The sequence below is a fragment of the Labeo rohita genome, chromosome 15, assembly GCF_022985175.1.
Source record: "Labeo rohita strain BAU-BD-2019 chromosome 15, IGBB_LRoh.1.0, whole genome shotgun sequence".
Taxonomy (NCBI): Eukaryota; Metazoa; Chordata; class Actinopteri; order Cypriniformes; family Cyprinidae; genus Labeo; species Labeo rohita.
The window spans coordinates 32,874,052-32,898,032 of NC_066883.1; the positions used below are offsets into that span (position 1 = coordinate 32,874,052).

General features: G+C 30.0%; 1 protein-coding gene across 12 annotated transcripts in view; it reads left to right on the forward strand.

Annotated features, from left to right (window-relative positions):
* The window catches only part of robo2 (roundabout, axon guidance receptor, homolog 2 (Drosophila)), a 489,160-nt gene that overhangs the window by 448,642 nt on the left and 16,537 nt on the right, over positions 1-23,981 (forward strand). For 8 of the 12 annotated variants that reach the window (XM_051129111.1, XM_051129121.1, XM_051129114.1 and 5 more), the window contains 4 exons: positions 11,070-11,197; positions 12,720-12,995; positions 15,108-15,233; positions 22,780-22,939. In XM_051129111.1, coding sequence (XP_050985068.1) covers positions 11,070-11,197; positions 12,720-12,995; positions 15,108-15,233; positions 22,780-22,939 — 690 coding nt within the window. The remainder of the gene's footprint in view (positions 1-11,069; positions 11,198-12,719; positions 12,996-15,107; positions 15,234-22,779; positions 22,940-23,981) is intronic. The other 4 variants (XM_051129117.1, XM_051129118.1, XM_051129123.1 and 1 more) reach the window with 1 other exon arrangement.

A 23,981-nucleotide genomic window follows, 5' to 3' on the forward strand; every position in this document is an offset into this window, starting at 1 on the left:
GTATTATAACAATAGATAAACTTTATTATCTTTATAAAATTATAAATTATATATATAATATTATAAAAATTAAATATATAATATTATATAATATTATAAAATTTAAATTATATATTTATAATTTTATTTATATAATCATTTTAAGTCAACATAATATAATATTTAGATTTAGATAACTGAAATGAAATTAATTATATTACATTAAAATAAATGTAGAATTTTTATATAAATTGTATTATAATAAATTTATTTAGAATTATTTAACGTTAACTATAATATGTGAATTTAATTTAAAAAATGTTGATAACTGAAATTAAATTAATTGAATTACATTAAAATAAATGATAAACTTTAAATTTTTATATAAATTAGTATGTAATATAATATAATTTATGTAATTATTTTAAGTTAACATAATATATAATATTTTGATTTGATTTCGATTTGATTAGATAACTGTATTAAATTACATTAAAATAAATGATAAACTTAGAATTTTTATATAAATTAGAATATAATTTATATAATTAACAATGTATACATTAGTTAACATAATGTATAAAATTTTGATTCTATTTAAAAAATGAAAACTGAATTAAATCAACTGAATTAAATCATCTATTTTAAATTACATTAAAATAGAATTTAGTTTTTATTTAGAAATGTAGAATTGTTAAGTTCTGTTATAATATATTGTTTCTATTATTATTTTAAATTAACATAATATATAACATTTTGATTTAATTTAAAAATGTAGATAAGTGAAATTCATTTTATTACATTAAAATAGATTACAAACTTAGAATTTTTAATATAAATTAAAATATTTATGTAATTATTTTAAGTTAACATAATATATATTTTGATTTAATTTAAGACATTTACATAACTGCAGTTAAATGTATTAAATTACATTAAAATAAAAGAAACTTCGAATTTTTATATAAATTATTATAATTTATTCATATAATTAATAAGTTAACGTAATATATATTTTGATTTCATTTTTAAAAATTAACTGAATTAAATTAATTAAATTAAAATAGAATTTTATTTTTTTATTCAGAAATGTAGAATTATGCTATATTATTATATAATATATTATTTATGTAATTATTTTAAGTTAACGTAACATTTTGATTTAATTTAAAAATGTAGATAAGCGAAATTAAATGAATTTTATTGCATTAAAATAGATGAATTTTTAATATAAATTAAAATAAAATATAATTCTAAATATGTTTGTTTTAAGTTAACATAATGCATAATATTATGATTTAATAAAAAATAGATAACTGGCATTAAATAAATATTCCATCAAAATAATAACAAACTTATAATATCTACATCATTGAGCCTCTAATGATAATAAACTTTAGACGCAACCCAAAACAAAGATACCAATAAAGGTGTAACTATTTAAGAACCAAAAATAAATGAATAAATATCTAACATTTATTTTAATATAATAAGTTAATAACGTTTATATTATAGATGATTTTTATGTGCATTCTTGTGTGTATGGTTACCTATGAGCACCCAGTTTTATCAACAGATCAAACTATAGCATGCACTCACAGCAAGTGTGCGTTTATACATCAAGCTCTCTCTCTGATATCCCCATGTGACTGATGGATGAAAATATGAAATCTGCCTGTTTGTGTACCCTGCATTCTGTCAAACACACACCACACACACACATACTGTACGTACGCACACAAATCTCCGCACATCTCCCTTCACGGACGGCTAGCGGCTCATAAATCTCACCCCCCAAAAAGAATTAGCAGGAACAATTTAAGCAGAGAGGGGTTTTATTTTATCATTTGTCAGCCCCCCTTCGTCCCCGCCGCCTGTACGGACCCCCGCAGTGATAAATTTGCCTGTCACCTCAGCTGGGCGGCTGGAATATGAGCATGTGTAATAATGTAAAAATAATTACCCCAGGGAGAGGCTAGACTAACCCTTCCGGAATCCTTCGGCGGGCCTCGGGTTTTTTCCGGGGGCGGAAAGGAGAGTAAGGGTTCGTTTGAATGACACCAGTTACCTGCTGGATTGCAAGAATTGGTCGGACGGGAATGGAAGGTTTGTCTTTTTTGTGTTCGGGTGTCTTTTATCACACCTGACAGGCCAAATCCAGTTTTTCTGTATTAATTCCACACACCCACTCGTCTGCTCATTGTCTCTGCTGCTGTATCAATAGATTGAAGGTGTTTCAGTAGCTTAAATTAAAGCCGCAGCAGTGTCACCTGATTCTCCCTGCAGGAAGTCAAGTTCTGCTGATTGATTTGAAGATTCTATTCCAGATCCCATGGGTCTCCTATCTAATCAAAGAGGACGTCCAATTGTATTTTTTTTAATAGTGATACCTTGTCTTTAGCTGTATAACACCCTGGAGATCAGAGATAAGCACTTACCTCTGTAGATCTGAATTAAGACAGACATTGTTGGGAACACTATAAGGTCTGCGTATATGATGCAATGTAAAGCAATTTACGAATCATATATAAACCATTCTTTTTTATAATTCTAAGCTGTTTTGTAAGGCATTATGAATGCATTACAGATACATGTTTCAATATAGTAAAAAGCATAGTTTATCATGTTTTTTTTTTTCTAAAAAATATATATATATATATATATATATATATATATATATGTGTGTGTGTATATATATATATATGTGTGTATATATATATATATATATATATATGTATATATATATATATATATATATATATATATATATAAAACCCATTTATAAGACCCATTTAACTCATTTTAACATATAATGCCAAAAAAATTGTTTTTTATAATTTTTTTAACCATTTTTAAGAATAATAATAATAATAATAATAATAATAATATAAACATAAAAATAATAATTGTAATAATTGCAATATTGTCAGAAATAGCTATTTTACCTCATTTTAACAAGCAGTTGTAATTATATAACAAATAATAATGATAATGTCAAAAATGACTTTTTTTTAATTAAAACGTTAATCCATTTTAATACACAATAATAATGATAATATTAATAATAATAATAATTGTAATAATGTCAAAAATGACTGATGTTTTTAATTAAAATGTTCACCTATTTTAACCCATTTAACGTATAATAATAATAATAATAATTGTATTAATAATTGTAATAATGTCAAAAATTCCTGATGTTTAGTAATAATAATAATAATAATAATAATAATAATAATTGTAATTGTAATAATGTAAAAACTTACTATTTTTAATTCAAATGTTAACCTATTTTAATGTATAATAATAATAATAATATAAATATAATAACAATAATAATATGTATTATAATAACTATAATAATGTCAAAAATAGTAATTTTAACATATGTAATACTACTGCTACTATTAATAATAATTATAATAATGTCAAAAAATATTTTTTTTTATTAAAATGTTCACCTTTTTAAATGTGATTTAACATATAATGATAATAATAATAATATAGACATATATTAATAATTATAATAATGTCAGAAATTATAGATTTTTTTAAGTAAATCTAATTTAACCCATTTTAACATAATAATAAAAATAATAAAAATGTAGACATATGTAATAATAATTGTAGAAATTATAATAATGTCATAAAATACCTATTTTAACACATACTACTACCACTACTACTACTACTAATGTCGATTTTTTTAAATTAAAATGTTCAATTATTTTAACCCACTTTGACATATATAGTAATATTCATAATTATAATAATGCCAAAAAAGATTATTATTCATTAATAATGTTAACATGTTTTAAACCATTTTAACATATAATATAATAATATATAAACATGCATAATAATAATCATAATCGATCTAAAATGTTTAGTAAATATTATTATAAATATTATATGAATTCTATTGTATTAAAAATATGAATGTTGCAAATTTTCCTTTGCACGTTATTTTATCGAACAAATTCGACATTACACTGGCGTATATTGTACCTTATATGTAAATAAGAAGAGAATGTAATTCAGTGACTGTATGTGAACAGGTGTTTCGCATCTTATTGTATATTTTATATAATGTATTGCCCAGTCAGAATTCAAGACCATAAAATATAATGCATTATATATACATACTTCATATGAAGTTTTTCAAAATCTTCTGTACGTTTAAGCAGGTTTATATTGTGAAGGTGCTCTACATGCATCAGAACACTGCAGTGGAGTTTGTGGAGAGATGATGGGAGAATGTGTTCATTTGTTACAGTCTTTGTTTATTGCATTAATTAGACGATAGCAAATGAAGCCGCGTCTGTTTCTGCAGCTCCTCATTGGCTGCCGCCAAATTGCTCGTACTGAACAATTACGCTTAATCGATCACAGAATAAATGATTCATGGAAGATGAATAGGCGGCATATTGGTCAGGCCTTGAACTGATGGAAACTGATAATGACAGTTTGTTTTTTCTTAACTCATTTTTTACCTTCCACCTCTCTTTCATTTTCAGTTCATTTTCTTCCGCCATTATTTTTTTCTGTTCTTTTTATTTTTCTTTCTTATGAAAATATATTTCTTGTAAGATAAGTTTTTTTTTTTTTTTTTTGAAGGCACTTTCTTCCTTTCTTTCCGATCTATATGTTTATATGAACTTGTTTGTGTGCATATTAGATGTTCACTGTGCTCAAAGCAAGCGCCGACATCCTTCAGCCAATGTAAATCTGAAAAGCAAATGCGTGTTTCAGCATGCCTTAAGCGTAATTTAATGTGCAGGCTTTTAGCTGGGTCTCTCGCTCTCGTTCTGTCTTTCTGCGGCTGTTTTGGAGGGCGTGTGGGCCTGTAAAGCCCAGCTGATTTATGAAGTAGGATTGGGATTAATATTGCTCACTCGGCTTGTTTATGACGATCCTCACAGACGCGCTGCGAGGTTGTATTTCACAGTTGCGCGCGTGTCTAGGAGCGTGGCAGGGAAAAATGGAGCCAAATCAAATCTCTTTGGTCTCAAGGCCGCCGTGCCGCTCTCGCTGTCTGAGGAGAGCGATTCAGGGCTGGGTGTCAGGGCTGGGATGAGGCCCCTGGCCCCGCGCCCAGTGATTTGCAGGGCAGAAATATGCCCGCTAAAACGATATTTCTCAATGTAATCATCTCGCACGGGAGAAGATGAATGCAAGGACAGAACCGCCGTTACCACAGTCAACATCATCATCACCCACACTTACAAATGATCCCGGTGGGGACAGGCTGAGAGACTATGCATGTGCGTGCGGTTGTTTACAAGAAAAATCAAAGTCAAACTCATGAAATGGACATTTTTTTCTAGCGAGCTCAATTTACCAGCTCTTTAGTTTGAAGGAAATTGCATTTCCCATACATCTAGCCTTATTTGAACAATGTTGGGTTGCACTTTTGTACCCAAGAAAGTTCTGGGTAAAATAAGGTACAGTAATTGCATGGCCATTTGTGTATATTGATGAATTATTAACTGTTATGAAACAATATATATTTTTCTTGGGATTGCTGTTACAGTATTTATCAGAATTTGATTTAATTGTAAGATAATTATATTATTCGTTAATATTCCCTGACCTCATAAAATGTCAGATATGAAAAAAATTTAAAAAGAAAGGTCATTTCAGAGATGGAGAAAGTTATTAATTAAGGGCATTTTGCCTTGGAGTGAAAAAAAAAAAATAATACACACACACACACACACACACACATATATGTATATGTGTATATATGTGTATATATATATATATATATATATATATATAGTAATGAATAAAGTAATGAATGTAAAATATAAAAATAGTAATAATAAATAAAATTGCAAGTACTTTATTTTTCTTACTCTGGAGAAAAAATGTGTTTAATAAACATGAAAGAAAACCATTTTGCCTTTAAAATACCAAATTAAAGCATATTTTAAAATTTATAAAAAATATATTAATCAAGAGTAACGAAGAAAATGCGGTCATACAATATTTTGATATTTTGATGAAATATGAAAGAAAGTAATTTTTCCTTTAAAGTAACACAAGGGGGTGGTGGGGGGATAAAAATAATAAATAAATACATTTAAAATAACTAAATAATTTTAAAATAATTTAAAATAATAAAAAAAATAGTCAATTTATTTTTATTTATCTATTTATTAAGTGAATAAGAAAATGCAGTCATACATATTCGCAATTATGAGAAATAAAATTGCCGTTTGTGTTGTACTTCGGGGCAGAAACAGGCTTCCATAATATATTTTGATTGAACATGAAAGAACCATTTTATTCCTTTAAAGTAAGAAAAATAAAGAAAATATTTTTTCCTAAAATAACATAAGAAAAAAATGACATTATTCCTTTATAATAATGAATGTAAAATATATTGTAAACAAATAAAAAAAATAAAAAAATATTTAAAAATGAATAAGTAAATGCACTCTTACAGAAAGTCACAATAATGAGAAATAAAATTACAAATGCTTCATTTTTCTTGCTCTGCAGCAAAACTGTATTTAATAAAACATTAAAGACAACCATTTTCCCCTTAAAATTACAATTTAAAAATATTCAAATATTTTTTAAAATAAATATAAAGAAGATGATGCACTCATACATTATTATGACAACATTTTCCTTTAAAGTAACAATACAAGGGGGGGAAATTATAAAAAATAATCAATATATATTTTTAAATAAATAATAAAATGCAGCACCATTTTTCCTTTAAAATTGCATGCACATGCACAAAGACAGGAACATTTCTTTAAAATAAATTATTGTTTTTAAATATGGAAGGAGAAAAAAAAAACACTTGAAAAACAGATTGAGAGACAGAAAAGTAACTCACAAAGATCACCTGAGGGCCAAACAAAACAAAAACAGCAAAGGTAGAGAGAGGACGTGACTGTAAACAAGTAGGAAAGAGCATTTCGGTGGAGGTGAGGAGGGCGCAGGATTGTTTTTCAGCAGAGAGGGGGAAGATTTGAGTAGTCCTCGACGTATTACCCTATAAAAAGTCAACGTGTCTGAGGAGGAACCATCAATTTGAATGACTCGTCCCCCCCTGAGGGCCTGTTTTGGCATTCAGCTGCCACATCAGGGGGCGCTTAGTCTGTCAGGACCCCCGCCTCCTCAGCCCGAGACCCTCCATTCGGGCTCCGCTGGTTCTTATTAAAACCTGTGGCTTAGCGAGCGACTGGCTGCTACACTGCCATTACCGCTATATTGCCCCCGGCTCCCAAAAAACACACTGTTCCCCGGGCCTGGGGGAGACGAGCCACCTCAGGGCAAATGTATTTCCACAGAGAGCAGGAGTGAAAGGAGACGAGAGAAAGTCACAGTGAAGTAGAGAAGGATAAGAGACAAAGACGACTGGGTTGTGTTGATGCAGATCTGTGCTTGAGTCTTTGGATGAGTATGTTTGTGTCGGAGACTGTAAACCAGGCAAACAAGGTCAGATGAGTAGGAGAAGCCTTGGCTTTTTTAAAGCTGTATTTTAAGTTACTTATCAGTATGATACACATGCTCTATAGACTTATTTTGTAGATTTCTTTTACAAACTGCAATTCAAAAATCAATCTACCAATTTATCAATTAGAAATAGCACTGTGTAAGTATAAATTAGCTAAAGCATATTTAAAATTTGCCATAAGGGATCACAGGCATTATTTGTATAATAATAATAATAATAATAATAATAAAAGCTCATTTAATACACATTTTTTAATAAAGCTTTACTTATTTATAACAATAACTATTATTGTTTATTTATTTGTATAGTACTACTACTACTACTAAAAATAATTTTATACTACTACTACTACTACTACAAATTATTATTATTATTATTATTATTATTATTATTATTACAATTTCTGAATTAAAATTAAAAGCTAATTTAAAAGACTAATAATAATAATAATAATAAATTATTATTATTATTATTATTATTATTATTATTAAAAATTCTACTGAAATTTAAAAGCTAATTTAAAACACTTTTTAAAAGCTTTATTTATTTGACAATAACTATTATTGTTTGTTTATTTATTTGTGTAGTACTGTTACTACTAATAATGAATTTTAATTAAAATGAAATTTAAAAACGTTTAAACATTTTTATTTATTATTGTTTGTTTTCTGTATAATAAATAATAATAATAATAATAATAATAATAATAACAATTCAAAATAGTAATTTATTAAAAATAGATTTATTATAAAGATAAATAATAATAGTTATTTATTTAAAATAGTAACTTATTTATAATGATAACTATTATTTATTATGATTATTTATTTGTATAATACTAATGATAATAATCATAATAATAATAATAATAATAATAATTTACTATTATTATTATTATTATTATTATACTTAAATTACTGAATTATAATTAAAATCTAATTTTAAAAACATTTTAAAGTTTATTTGTTTGTTTGTTTACTATTAATATTTATTTATTTGTATAATATAATAATAATAATAATATAATTTTATTATATAACTTAGTTAAGTAACTTTATTATATAATATAATTTAATTTAACTTTATTATATAATATAATATAATTTATTATTATTATTATTATTATTATTATTATTTAAATGACTGAATTATAATTAAAATCTAATTTAAAAACACTAAAACCCTATTTATTTATTTATTTATTTATTTATTTATTTTACTACTTTTGTTGTTTGGTGTGTTGATTAGTATAATAATAATAATAATAATAACTTATTTTTATTTGTTTATTTATTTATTTATTTATTTATTTTTGGACTATCTTATTGCTGGCTAAATGATTGATTCATTGTAGTATATTTTAGAAACACTTTTTAATATTTGTTTGTTTGTTTATGTTTATAATAACAATTATTCTTCTTCTAATTGGAAACAAAATATGAGTTAATAGATTTGAATTAAAATCCAGTTCAGATATATTTCCGCCCATGGAACTTTGCCAGGATGGCCGCTGAGCGGACTGACTTGTTTTTAAAAATGTCTTTTGGTTTGCACTCTTGCCTTTGTGCTCTTTCAAAATCTACCGTTCGCACCGGCATTGCTCCGTCTCCACGACCGTGACCACAAATTGCTCCTCTAACAATGATGAAAGGCGAAATACAGAGATGTGGGCCGAAAAATGAAGGAGTCCTTGAGCGCTTTATTCATCTACCTCTCCACTCGTTCTCCAGTCCTCTATTGTTACATTCCCAGCCTTCCTCAACCAGTGGCTCTTTATTTCCATCCACGCTCATTCTGAAAAGAAAAAACAGCCGTTTTTATAGTGGGAGTGTGGCTTTAGCAGCACAAATGAAGGGATGTGGGTAAAAACACAAGCTCTCCTCAGCATCTGTTGCCCGTGGCAACAAGCATCAGCGAGGTGATTGCACAGTAAAGTGGTGGTAATGGCCCACAGCACTCACCCGTGACAGCTTAAAGTCTTAATGATGCCTTTACGCCACACACACCCTTGGGAAGACACACAACACCTGGTAAATGAAACCTCCTATGTGAGCGTTCGTACACACACTCGCGGTTGTCAGATGTGGAGGAGCGTGTTGTAAAACACAGGAGTTGGGTGAGATGAAGATGGTGTATTATAAGGAGGGTGATCTGTTAATTGATGGTGTGTGTCGGCATGTACCGAAGGGTGTTCACTTTGTGTTTTCTTGTGCGGCTACAATGACAAATGCTGTCTTTGTTTCAAATCCTAAAGCTTTCGGAGAATTTCGAGGTTGAAATGGAAAAAATCTCTGCTATACTACTAGTGTTTTATCAAATAAGAACAGAATTTCTTTAGGGAAATCCTAGAAAAATAAGCATTTCTGTTGAAAAGAGATGCCATGAGAGTGTCATACACATCATTTGTTTGTGTCTTTATTTGGACTCCCTGCAGATTTCTGTCATGCATTTAGTTCATTATTTTTTCAATCATGTTGGAAAATCTTAGATTGAGACAGAAAGAGTTATGATATAAGAGCTTTACATTTGCACTGGATTGTTTATATGTTTATGTTCGGCTGTATTTTAAACTTTGGTTCCAGTGTATTCTTGGTCTATTTCTATTATTTTGCTGTACCTACACAATGTATCTATTTTTTTAAAAGTTTTTATACAAATATTTACAAAATCACATTCATACACTGCATATTAGTAATATTGTTAAATCGTAATTATTATTATTATATAAATGTATATAATAATTTCACACTGATTCAGACAAAAATGTTGCATAATTCTATAATAAATACTTTAATTTATTTATAATAATCTGAGCATTTAGTATAATAATAATAATAATAATAATTTATTATTATTATTATTATTATTATTATTATTATATATTTTTTCACACTGATTCAGAAACCAACATTTCATAATTCCGTAATAAATAAATTATGTATTAATAATCTGAGAATTCAGTTTAATAATTATTAAATAATAATAATATTAAAATATATTTTTAATTATATTTTTTAAATATTTTTTAATTGAATGATAATAATAATAATAATATTATTATTATTATTATTATTATTATTATTATTATTATTATTATTTATTACTATTATTAGTATTAAAGTTAATACAGTTGTTTAATACTTGTACTTATTGAAATAATTATTGCAATAATAATCATAATAATTATTTTAATAAACTTTTCCCATAGATTCCATAGTTTTCTTTAAATTAAACTTTGGATTAGATTTTACCTTCCGTCTATTATATGTAAAGAAAGAAAGAAGAAAGAAAGAAAGAAAGAAAGAAAGAAAGAAAGAAAGAAAGAAAGAAAGAATTTGTAAATTTCTGTACTGAATATACATATAAATATACAATGTTCTGCTTTATAGAGCTTATGAATAAAACTTTCATACACTTGTGGCCTTGATTTGTAAGTGAATTCTCTTTTTCACTCAAACCAGTTCTCAATTATTAAATTACTCTGTCTCAGTCAAATCCATATCCAGTAATCACAAGCGAGTTGGAAAGTTATTAAAATTCATTGCTTAAACAGTGTGGAAACTCAGAATATAGAGGAATATAAGTCTAACATGCATGGTTTGTGTTCCCGCAGTCGTCCTGGTCTGCTGAATGCCAGTGATTCGGGATACCCGTGGCTCGCCGACTCCTGGCCGGCCACCAGTCTGCCTGTTAACAGCGGTTCTGGAGGACCCAATGACCTCAACAACTTCGGCCGTGGAGGTAAATCGACTCTCAGACCCATTGCTGCATTGCTTAGGAATTTAGAACACATTACATTGGCAAAAACGGTTGTAGTCAAGAGTTCAAAGTGTTAAAAGCATCCTCTCCCCATCAGTTGAAAGAAAATGTCCTCTTCGCCTTTTATATTTCCGGGGCGATGATTCATTCAGGGTGTCCTGATGTTGTCCGTAAGATGAACACCTGTATGCATATTGCATCGGCCGCTTTTGGACACACACATTTATTCATCATGCGCTGGGACAGACTTATATCGCCACCCGCATCCTGCTGTCATGCTGAAACTAATGGCTGTGGTTCTGACCCACTGTCAGACTGAGGAAGGGCCGATAGCGGAGGAGAGGGGTGGTGGTGGGGGAAAGCGTGAGGAAAAGATGGTGGTGGAGCAGTGAGTCGTGAAGGACAGCCGCAGATGCAGCTGCTGTATATCATTTTCTCTTCAGTACACACATATACACACATGTGGAGTTACAGCATTATTTCCTCCTTCACAAGTGCAAAGGAAAAATGCAACAGAAATATAGTAGCAGCAAAGGGAAAGAATGCAAGGAAACTAAAGGCCTGTTCAGACCAAAAATACTGCATATTTACAGACTTTCATTATGTTTATATACAATGATATTATATATATATATATATAAGTATAATAATAATAAATAATAATAATTATAATTATAATAATAAGTTTGTATATTAAAATGATTGTAATTATTATATAAATAATGATAATAATAATTATTATTATTCATTATTAATATCATCATTATTTTTATTAGATGTATTATTAGATACATTAAGTATTCCTGTAGTTGTATATAATAATAATAATAATTAGTAGTAGTATTACTAATATTATTAATTTAGTATATTAAAACAATTTGTAGTAGTTATTATTGTTATTATTAAGTATTCCTGTAGTTTAATTATATGGATTTAGTTAATATTAATTTAGTATATTAAATTATATATTATAATTATATATTTCTAATTTCTATAATAATAATAATTATTATTATTATTATTATATTAAAATAATTTGATGTTTTTATTATTATTAATGTAGTATATTAAAATGTATTTTTAAAATTATTCCTGTAGTTTTATGTATTTATCATTTTTATTACTATTATTATTAATAATAATAATTATCATTATAATTTAGTATATTAAAAAATAATTTATTATTATTATTATTATTATTATTATTATTATCATTATTATTATTATTATGTATTTTTGCAGTTTTATTTATAATAATAATGATTTTAGTATTATGTGTGTATATGTATGTGAAATTTTTCGGTTATACAAAAATGTAAAATTAACCTAGAATCTCAAAATAAATAAAACAAAACTTGTTGTGAAGGAGTTTGTAGAAATGCATTGAAATATTTTGTTTGGATTTCTTGCAAAACTAACATGCCTTTTTCTCCCCAAACAACTTTTCCAACACCATATTAACCACCCGATCCTCCAATTCTTCCTGTCTTCCCGTTCCATTCAGACGTGATGCCCAGCGCTCAGGCCGACAAGACGGGCACCATGCTCTCAGACGGAGCCATTTACAGCAGCATCGACTTCACCACCAAAGGTGGATTCGGCAGTCCAAGCCCCGCCTCCCAGGCCACGCCCTATGCCACCACTCAGATCCTCCACTCCAACAGCATTCACGAGCTGGCCGTCGATCTGCCCGAGGCCCAGTGGAAGACCTCCCTACAGGCCAAGCAGGAAATGGCCAACCTGGGCTACTCACTGCCAGACAAGAACTCCTGCAACAACAGTGAGTCGGGCTGTGTGTGTGTGTGTGTGTGTGTGTGTGTGTGTGTGTGTGTGCGCGCATCTGTGTAAGCTTGTTTGTGCGTTTCCAAAATCTTTTGAAACACAGCCAGTTGCTCTATTTCTGGATATTGCCTGAGGTTTGTATCAGTGTTAATTTGACCACCGTTGTATTAATGTTGCATTTTTCTGACATTCAGGAACAATACGAATGTATATCATTGGCCCATAACAAAATCCCTGACCCTTGAATGTGTTTCCGACCAACCGCATTTATTATTCATATTGTCTTTGGGCTAAAAGAGTGTAACATCGTTAGCCAAGATTTATTCTATTTTGAAAAGCTCTTAGACAAATGCACTCTGCTTTTTTTTTTAATCAAAAAAGTACTACTATCCATATTAATGAACTTATTCTCTGCAGTCGAACAGAATGATAAATTGTAGAGATGTTCCTTAACGCAATTAAAAACCGCTTCCGCTTTCATTCGGTCTTGAATAAACCTCTAACTATGAAATTACTGTAAATCACATGTACAAACGTTTCCATGAACTGGTTAACTTGCCAACAAATAGAATTAATTCCAGGAAAATTAGCACTAATGTATGTTGTTAACCTCTGAATGAGACACTTTCCAAAGAAACTAGACAAATTGAGAGATTTTAAAGCAATTAGGGCTCTGTTCCAGAAACTAGTGAGCTGCCATGCTGTCTGCTAGGCAGCATCCTGACTGAAAGAAAGAAAAAAGAAACTGTTTTTGAACATTATCAGCAACTTTTATATTATATTATATTATATTATATTATATTATATTATATTATATTATATTATATTATATTATATTATATTATATTATATTATATTATATTATATTATATTATATTATATTATATTATTGTGTAATGTAATGCATTTAATTTGTAATATATTTAATATAATTATCAATAATTTACGATTATTTGTAGCAATAAAAATAATTATGTAAATACAAACGTAAATAATTATAAATGTATACAATTTTTTCATGATTAAAAAGTGTAATTATTTTAATTTATAAATAATTTAGAAAAAAGACATTATTAAAATAAATGATTAATTATAGTAAAATGAATTATAATTCAGATTTACAATTACATTATAAATAATATTTTTATTATATCATATTATATACATTTATTTTATATATATATATTATATAATTATGAATAATTTAAAAATAATTTGTAGCAATAAAGTTAAATCATTTATTTAAAAACTAAATATATAAATAAATTTATAAAAATATTTAAATAATTATAAATGTATAACAATATTTTAAATGGTTAAATAATTTTAAAATAAATAAAACAAATTATTAAATTATAAATGATAGAAAATTTTAATTTTAAGGTAGATTTTATAATTATAATAATTTATTTTAACATTTTAATTTTATTTTAAAACAATTTTAATCATTGTAAATATTTTATATATTTATAATCAGCATTAAAATAAATAAAACAACAAATTATTAAATTAAACTTATTAAATTAAATTATTATTTATAATTTATAATTACATTATACATAATTTATTTTAATTTTAATAAAAAAGTAATATTTTTATTGTATTAATTTTATTTTAACAATTATTTATATATTTATTTTAACAATTTTAATCATTTTAAATATTTTTTATATTTATAATCAGCATTTTCCCATTTTAAATGCTATCTTGAAGTTATTTTGGATATTTATTTGGAAGGCAGTGTATTCTGGGAATGCTTTATTCTACAAAGATATATTTAATACTGCTTTATATACTGAATTTGGACAAAATTGTATAAAATGTAGAATAATTCTGGAACAACTCGTGCTTATAATGGTTTCAAAAGGTCTCTTATATAGGAGTTTTAATAATAATAATAATAATAATAATAATAATAACACTTTTACTTTGAAAAGTATTAAAAGTATTGTATCTTACTATCATTAGACTAGCAAGAATAAGATTTTTAAATCAGAGTTTGTGTGTGAGATCAATGCTTTGCTTGTTGCTCTAACTGCACGCCCTTGCATGCGCTTGTGCCATCTTGCCCTCCACCTGATGCCACTTTTTTGCCCTTCGCCTCCACTAGCACTCCTTTTCATTCCTGACTACCGATTGGCTGACGGATTGTCTAATAGAATGCCGCACAACCAATCACAGGATTTCAGCACCACCAGCTCCCACAACAGCTCAGATCGGAGCAACAGTCTGTCAGGTTGGTATTTCACCGGTCAGCAGCTCAACCCGCATCTTTCCTTCAGTCTGCCCCTCTCCCCTTTCACCTCCACTAACCGTGGTGCACACGCCATGACTCCTGCTCTGTCCTCTTAATAGTATGGGTTTGTGTGATAACTGTTTCTTATAGCTGTCAAGTCGACTGGATCTACAGCCACTGTGTGATGTCCTTTTTTCTTAAAAAAAAAAAAAAAAAAAAAAAAAAAAAAGCAGGTTTCTAGTACTAAAATATGATTTTTTTTCTGTGATATTAGATGATTCTGAGAATTGACCTTTGCATAATAATGTTTAGTTCATTCTTTAACCTTGGTTTTAAAACACTGTATCTGGTTTTAGCTGTTTTTTGTTAAATCAACTGGTTCTAGCTGGTTTTTACAGTAGCTGGTTTTTCTAAATCAACTGATTTTAGCTGGTTCTTGCTAAATCAACTGGTTTAAGCTGATTTTTTTCTTAGCTTTTTTTGCTAAATCAGTTGGTTTTAGCTGATTTTTAGCTGGTTTTCGCTAAATTAACTGTATTTAGCCCATTTTAGCTGTTTTTGTTAAATCAACTGGTTTTAGCTGTTTGTTAGCTATATCAGCTGGTTTTAGATGGTTTTAACTGGTTTTAGATGGTTTTAGCTGTTTTCTCTAAATGAGTTGAGCTGGTTTTAGCTGTTTTTGTTAAATCAACTGGATTTAGCTGGTTTTTAGATGTTTTTCTTAATTAAATGGATTTAGCTGGTTTTGTTAAATCAACTGGTTTAGCTGGTTTTAACTGGCTTTAGATGGTTTTATCTGTTTTTGTTAAATAAACTGGTTTTTAGGTAAATATGATGGTTTTAGCTGGTTTTAACTTGTTTTAGATGATTTTAGCTGTTTTCTCTAAATGAGTTGAACTGGTTTTAGCTGTTTTTGTTAAATCAACTGGTTTTAGCTGGTTTTTAGGTAAATGAGATGGTTTTAGCTGTTTTGTTAAATCAACTGGTTTTAGCTGTTTTTTTTTTAGCTATATCAGCTGGTTTTAGATGGTTTTAACTGGTTTTAGGTGTTTTCTTCTAAATGAGTTGAGCTGGTTTTAGCTGTTTTTGTTAAATCAACTGGTTTTAGCTGGTTTTAGCTATATCAGCTGGTTTTAGATGGCTTTAGCTGTTTTTTTTATGTGAAACAGCTGGTTTCAGATGGTTTTAACTGATTTTAGATGTTTTAGCTGTTTTTGTTAAACAGCTTTTAGCTGGTTAGCTAAATTGGCTGATTTAGATGGTTTTAACTGGTTTTAGATGGTTTGTAGCTGTTTTCTCTAAACAAGTTGAGCTGGTTTTAGCTAAATCATCTGGTTTCAACTGGTTTTAGATGGTTTTAACTGTTTTTTTTTTTGTTGTTGTTTTTTGTTTTTAAATGAATGTATGATTTTTAAGGTCAGTTTTTTTTTAATTCATATGTAGCATTTTTTTTTGTGTGGGGGGGGGGTTATGGTACTGCCATGTTTATGTTATAGTTATGACCCATTTATTACCTGTTAACCACAAGCATAGACCTGAAAATAATTTCCAACTTAAACTGTCATAAAATCTTGAATGCTTTCTTAAGGTTGGTCTCTTTTTAAAAAAAATATATATATATATTTTTTTTTTTTTTAACTTTCAAAATGCATTCACTTCAGATCTTAACAAGAAGTTGTGTACCAAATTTGAAGTTGATATCGCAAAAAATGAGTTTTCAGTTAACTTTTGTTTGCCTGTAGTACCGAACTCTTCCACTAGATAAAATTTTCTTCCTATTTATTTCCAATGCAGACATTTTTGACCACAAACAGCACAAGTCTGACTATTTTTTCAGGGTCATTTAAGCTTTTTAAATCTTGTCAGTGATTTTTTTGTATTCATTGAGCAAGCGCCAAAAATTACCAGATTTCATACCATTCCAATGAAGGAAAAATAAAATTCCCAGTCAAAAAAGACCCAACAGCACCAGAGGGTTAAAAGACAAAGTTTAAAACCAAGAGTTTCTGGTCTTCTCATTTCACACTCTTTCCTCACAGCCCTTTTTACACGTGAAGGGGAAATGGCGCATGACACGATCCACTCAACCTTTCTTCTGCCTTCGTTTGACCTGTTGCACATGCTGTAATTCCAGCAGAACACCTTTTGACATTGTCATTAACCTTTTGTTAACAATGTCACTGTGTTTTTGATTTCAGCGTAGGTTTGTTTTGTCATTGGTCACTACTGCAACGTAAAAGAAACCACTCGGAAACGCACGCGCGCACTCGAGCGGCTTGATTTGAGGCGATTCCTCCCTTTAATGGTTACAAGCTACAATAAAATTCATGTACTGAAAATTACAATGTCATTTATAGGACACAGAGACGGCCCCCATCCTCTCGTCTCGCTGTCCATGTGGCTCTCTTTCTCCTCTCTAATCAAGTTTCATGCCAGTGCTTTAACTGTGCAGTAATCCAACGCAGTCTCAGACATTAGATGGGACGCTCTCCAAGCATCTGGCTCAAGTGTTTCATGGGCTACAATTAGGACTCCAAGGGTAGATTTAGGTCAAACATCTCAAGCTCTTCAGGCGAGGATTGTTTAGAAGATAGAGATCAGTTGACCAAATCGAATCAATCTCGTTTAACCTTTGTACAGCATTTTAAGGTCTGTAATGATATAATGTGACATCACATGTGTACTTTATATGTGGCAACCTGATTAACGTGAGAACTGTTGTCATACTTTATTATTCAGCATTTAAACAAATTTTGGAGATGTACACTACCATTCAAATGTCAAAACACAGCAAGACAAGTAATTATGTTATATGTGTATATATATATGTATATATATACACATATATATATGTATATATATATATATATATATATATATATATATATATATATATATATATGTATATACACACACACACACACTCAATTTAATTCTATATACAAGAAACTTAAAAAAAAATATATATTTAGTTTATTTCAGGATTCTTTAAAAAATCATTTTTGTAACAATATTAATTTTTTTCTCAATTTTAGGATATTTTTACATATAGGAAGAAAGTTAAATAAATAAATACTTTAACTATATTACTTTATTTTAATTCTTTATGGAAGAAATCATTTTCATTGTTATCAGTATTGAAAACAGTTGTGGTGCTTAATTTTTAATTTTTAATTTTTTCAGGATTTTTTGAAAAATCTAAACTTTGGAAAAAATTAACAATAACAATAATAATAATTAATAAAATACATTTTTGTAACAATATAAAATTCTTTACTGTCGCTTTTGTTCAACTTGATGCTTTCTTGCTGAATAATTTTAATTATTAATTTAAAAAACTTTTGAACACTGGTGTGTTTAAAATTATATTTATTGTTTTTTAATGTATTATTTTTTCCATCTCAATATAGTCTTGCATGTAAATAAATAAATAAATAAAAACACTTATTGTATTGTAAATAAATGACAGAGATTAAATTTGAAGTATGCATTGTTAAATAAAAATATATGTATTATAAATTTAATTATAATATGTATGATAATTTGAATATTTCCAAGCAAAAATGTGTACTTTGTGTTTGCTAAGAGTCACTATCCCAAATAATTTAAAACTGAAAAAATTGAAATAATTTAACTTTTAGTATTAATCCTAATCCTAATCTAAACGATGAATCTGTTAAGTGCTTATTTTATATTTTATTTTATTTATTTTTTAGGGTTTCACTTTATATCAGGGATCATGTCACTTTTTGCATCTGATTGGGTTTTTAATGAATTTAAAGGTGTAAAAACATGTTTAACCCACTTTCAGGGGGCATGTTTGTTGTTTTGCGTGTGTTTTGATCCAAAAATTCACAGCCGTTTCTATAAAAACTGCAAAACTCTCTTTTCCTAATCGGAAACACATGGATTTCCTGTAATAGAAAGCCCATGAAGTTTTTGTACTGCCCCATTAAAAGCTAATTATTTTCAAATACTATTATTACTTCTTTTCCCCACCTTAACATACAATTAGATCATAATTCATTGTACAAGACAGAACAGGTCCGAACGGTGTGAAACTTTATAAGTTATGAAACACAGCCAAGTTTCTTCGCCTCTTCACCATCCTGTTTTGGCCTAATTCAGAAAGCGACTTCATGTTTGTCGTCCCACGACGCCCTTCCTCTCTGTTTTCCTCACATATCTTACGTTGGTAATTTCAGGAGCTGCCCCGACTCCTCAGCAGAGACTCGTTTACGTTATTGATGCCCTCTACTCGACAAACAGAGGGAGAAAGAAAGGAGGAAAGTGAGAGAAGGAGTGAGGGAGTGATTGAGTGATCACGCCATCTCTCCATTTATTGGCTGACGCCGCGCGTCACCCAGAGGAACGATTAGGAAACCCAATTACTTCCCCCCACTCCAGCCACTTCTGCCTCTAGCCTGTTGTTATTTTTTTATTACTAGCATGCTTTATTCATCTTCGTTTGACACTTCCATCCCTCCGCAAGACTCCTAATGCCTCCCGCTCTCCCTCGCCCGTCGGAACAATAGCGCACCGTCAGCGAGAAGTTCCGCCGATGAGAACGCTCTCTAATAGGCCGGCTGCCGGGAGTATCATAAACGTCAGCCGCCGTATGACAAATCTGTCTTAAACCGTGCATAGCTACGGTACTCATCCTCTCACGCTCGCTCTTTCACACTTGTTTTTGCTTTTCTTAAAGGAGCAGTGCACCCAAAAATAAACATTTTGAAAACACTCGAAACTGGTTTTCCCCTTCCGGTGGCTCTCTAGGTACTGTGCGATGAATGTAAACTGAGATTTTCAAGCAAAGGACAAAAAAAGCATTATAAAAGTGGTCCTTATGACTGTATGTCAAGTCTTCTGAAACCATAGTAGCACTGGTGTATTTGTAGCAATAGCCATTTTTCTTTTATGCCAAAGATCATGTTCCATGAAAATATTTTCTACATTTCCTACCGTAAATATATCAAAACCTAATTTTTGATTAGTAATATGCATTGCTAAGAACTTCATTAGGAAAAATGTAAAAGGTGATTTTCTCAATATTTTGATTTTTTTGCATCTCAGATTTGTAAAATATTGTCCTATCCTAACAAACCATACATCAATGGAAAGCTTATGTATGGCTTATTTTGGCCTTTAGATGATGTATAAGTCTCAATTTCAAAAATTTGACCCTTATGACTGGTTTTGTGGTCCAGGGTCACATATAATAGCTTTTTATGAGGAACACACATTTATTCAGCAATCTTTTATTTTAGTTTATTAGTTTATTAATATTTTGGAACCACTTTTATTTGTATATTCTCAGTTTTCAGATTCATTTTAGTTTAAGTTTTAATATTTTTTTGTTCTTTTGTCATTTTTATATATTATATTTTTTTCTGTTTAGATTCCATTTATATATTTTTTTCATCTAATATTTATATTTTATTTCATTTCAGCTTCAATTAATTAATAAAAATAATATATTATTATTTTTTTTTTTTTTTAGTTAACAATAGCAACACTGATTAAATGTTGAATAAATTGAACTCAAAAGCCAATTCAGCCGTTTTGCGTTAATTCAATTACGCATGGTTTTATGAACTGGTTCAACTATTAAACATTTGGTTGAACAAGTTCATAAAAGCTGGACTGAACTGGCACATTTAAGTTGTGCTGTTCAATGAGTTGAATTAAAGACCAAGACTGTCACGCTTTAAAAAAGATGCAAAACATAAAAGTAAAAGTGAACTTAAATGATCAATAAATTACTTTTGGAACTGATTTTCCCACAAACTATTTGTAAGGTACTATAAAATGTGACCCTGGATCACAAAACCAGTCATAAGGGTCAATTTTTTGAAACTGAGATTAATACATGAAGGCTGAATAAATACATATAAATACATCGATGTTTGTTAGGATAGGACAATATTTGGCCGAGATACAACTATTTGAAAATCTGAGGGTGCAAAAAAAAATCAAAATATTGAGAAAATTGCCTTTAAAGTTCTCCAAATTAAGTTCTTAGCAATGCATATTACACATCAAAAATTAAGTTTTGATATATTTATGGTAGGAAATGTACAAAATATCTATATGGAACATGATCTTTACTTAATATCCTAATGATTTTTGGCATAAAAGAAAAATATATAATTTGACCCATAAAATGTGTTTTTGGCAATTGCTACAAATATACCCATGCTACTTAAGACTGGTTTTGTGGTCTGTGGTTCAAATCATTAAGCACTAATCATAGGGACTACTTTTATGTTTTGCATCTTTTTTAAAGCGTGACAGTCTTGGTCTTTAATTCAACTCATTGACCAGCACAATTCTTCAAATTTCTTTCTTTGGTTTTCACGGAAGACAGAATGTCATATGGTTTTGGAACAACGTGATCGTTTTCATTTTTGGGTGGAATATTCCTTTAAGATCCAAGGAAGATAGTCTATTCATAGCTCTTGAATGTGATTCAACATGGCTTTTATGAAGAGTTTTTTGGACTTAATGTATAGCCCTGTCAGTGTCCTGGCATCATATTAAATAACACGATGTTTGAAGCCACAGGGTTGCCTGAATCGGAACATTTCGAGGCGGCAGGGACGATTAGAGGCCATTGGCAGACAGAGGCAGATGATGACAGATAGGATCCCATACAGCTCAAGTGCTGCCAGTGAAGGTTTTCCCCCCCGTTTGCATTTGGCCGTGTGTCTGACTCCATCAGCCTCAGCTATTTTATGCCTGGCTTGAAACGCGGGAGGATCTGGCAACATGCGGCAAAGCACTGGTCATGTCGAGTTTGCCAGCGGCGGCATTAATAATTTACAGTAATGAATCCTGCCGCCTCTGCGTGTAGTCTGCGGAGGACGTGCATATACATCACTTCCTCGTCCCAAATGTCTTCATCTGGCATTGATGGCTGTTACATTTAGATAGTTTTGTTAATTAGATTGTGACAGAAGGGTGATTAATTACTATCCTTCGGACAAGTTCTTGGGCAAGTGTGTGATTTGCCAAATCTTTTGTCCAGGGAGATTGCGGATGCATAATATTCATGTTCAACAGGCTCTTTTTGTCTTTCCATCTTTGACGTTGTTTCTTTCCCAATAGTTTTTCTTAAAGTAAAGAAAACGAAGTGCATATTCATAGAATAGAACCAGAATTGTAAGCAGAGTTATTCCAGCATGAATAGCAATCGTGGTTAAAAAGGAGGTCAAAGGTTTTTTCAGTAATTCTTTTGAGTATTCAGTCTTTGAGCCATTGACATGCTGCAAACTGTTTCTTTCACCACACAGCCTTGAGATTGCTTTTATGGTCATGTTGGCTTGGGAACATTTTGAAAGCAGTTGTGTACAGAAGAGTTGTACATTCTAACGTACAAGCGATTGTGGCATTGCAAGAGCCTTCATTTAGCATACAGCAATTTCAAGCACATGTCATGTGGGGAATAAATACGTTTCATTTTAAGGTGAAAACATGGAAATTGGCTAATCATATGATATTCTGCATTCAAATTTTAACAAAATATCCCCGTCTTTTGCTATTGTAGGTGGGAAAGGCGGAAAGAAGAAGAAGACCAAAGCAAACGCCAAGCCCACCAAGATGAATGGCTCCAACTGGGCTAATGTTCCACTCCCTCCCCCTCCTGTCCACCCTCTTCCAGGCACAGAGATGGACCACTATGCCTCAGAGCATCATGACGGAGGAGGGTAGGGTTCAGAGTCGCTCATTCAGCTCTACTTAGTAGAAGTAATAGTGACCATCTATAGTGCAAATTCCATGGTCACATCTATAATATCTAGAGATTATGATCCATGCAATTAAAGGATTAGTTAACTTCCAGAACAAAACTTTATAGATAATGTACTCATCCCCTTGTCATCCAAAATGTTCATGTCTTTCTTTCTTCAGTCGTAAAGAAATTATGTTTTTTGAGAAAAGCATTTCAGGAATGTCCTCCATATAGTGGACTTCTGTGATGCCTGCGAGTTTGAACGTCCAAAATGCAGTTTAAATGCGGCTTCAAAGGGCTCTAAATGATCCTAGCCAAGGAAGAAGGGTCTTATCTAGCAAAACGATCGGTTATTTTCAAAAATAATTTACAATTTATACACTTTTTAACCTCAAATGCTCGTCTTGTCAAGCTCTGCGTGAACTCTGTGTATTCCGGTTCAAGACAGTTAGGGTATGTCAAAAAACTCCCATCTCATTTTCTTCTCCAACTTTGAAATCATACAACATCACTGTTTTATCTTTTTTGTAAAGAGCGTTTGACCTTCTATGCACGTTTACTTTGTAAACACTGGGTCGGTACTTCTGCAGCGATGTAGGACGATATTGAAGTTAGGAAAAAAATAATAAAATGGGAGTTTTTCGACATACCCTAACTGTATTGACCGGGAGTGCACAGAGTACGCGTGTGCATCACAGAGCTAGACAAGACGAGCATTTGGGGTTAAAAAGTATATAAATTGTACATTTTTTCAGAAAATAAACAATCGTTTCGCTAGATAAAACCCGTCTTCCTCAGCCGGAACGTTTAGAGCCCTTCAAAGTTGCATTTAAACTGCATTTTGGAAGTTTAAACTTGCGAAAGTTCATTATATGGAGAAAATTCCTGAAAGGTTTTTCCTAAAAAACAATTTCGTTACTAATGAGGAAAGAAAGACATGCACATCTTGGATGACAAGGGGGGTGAGTACGTTATCTGTAAATTGTTCTGGAAGTGAACTAATCCTTTAAGCACTGAAT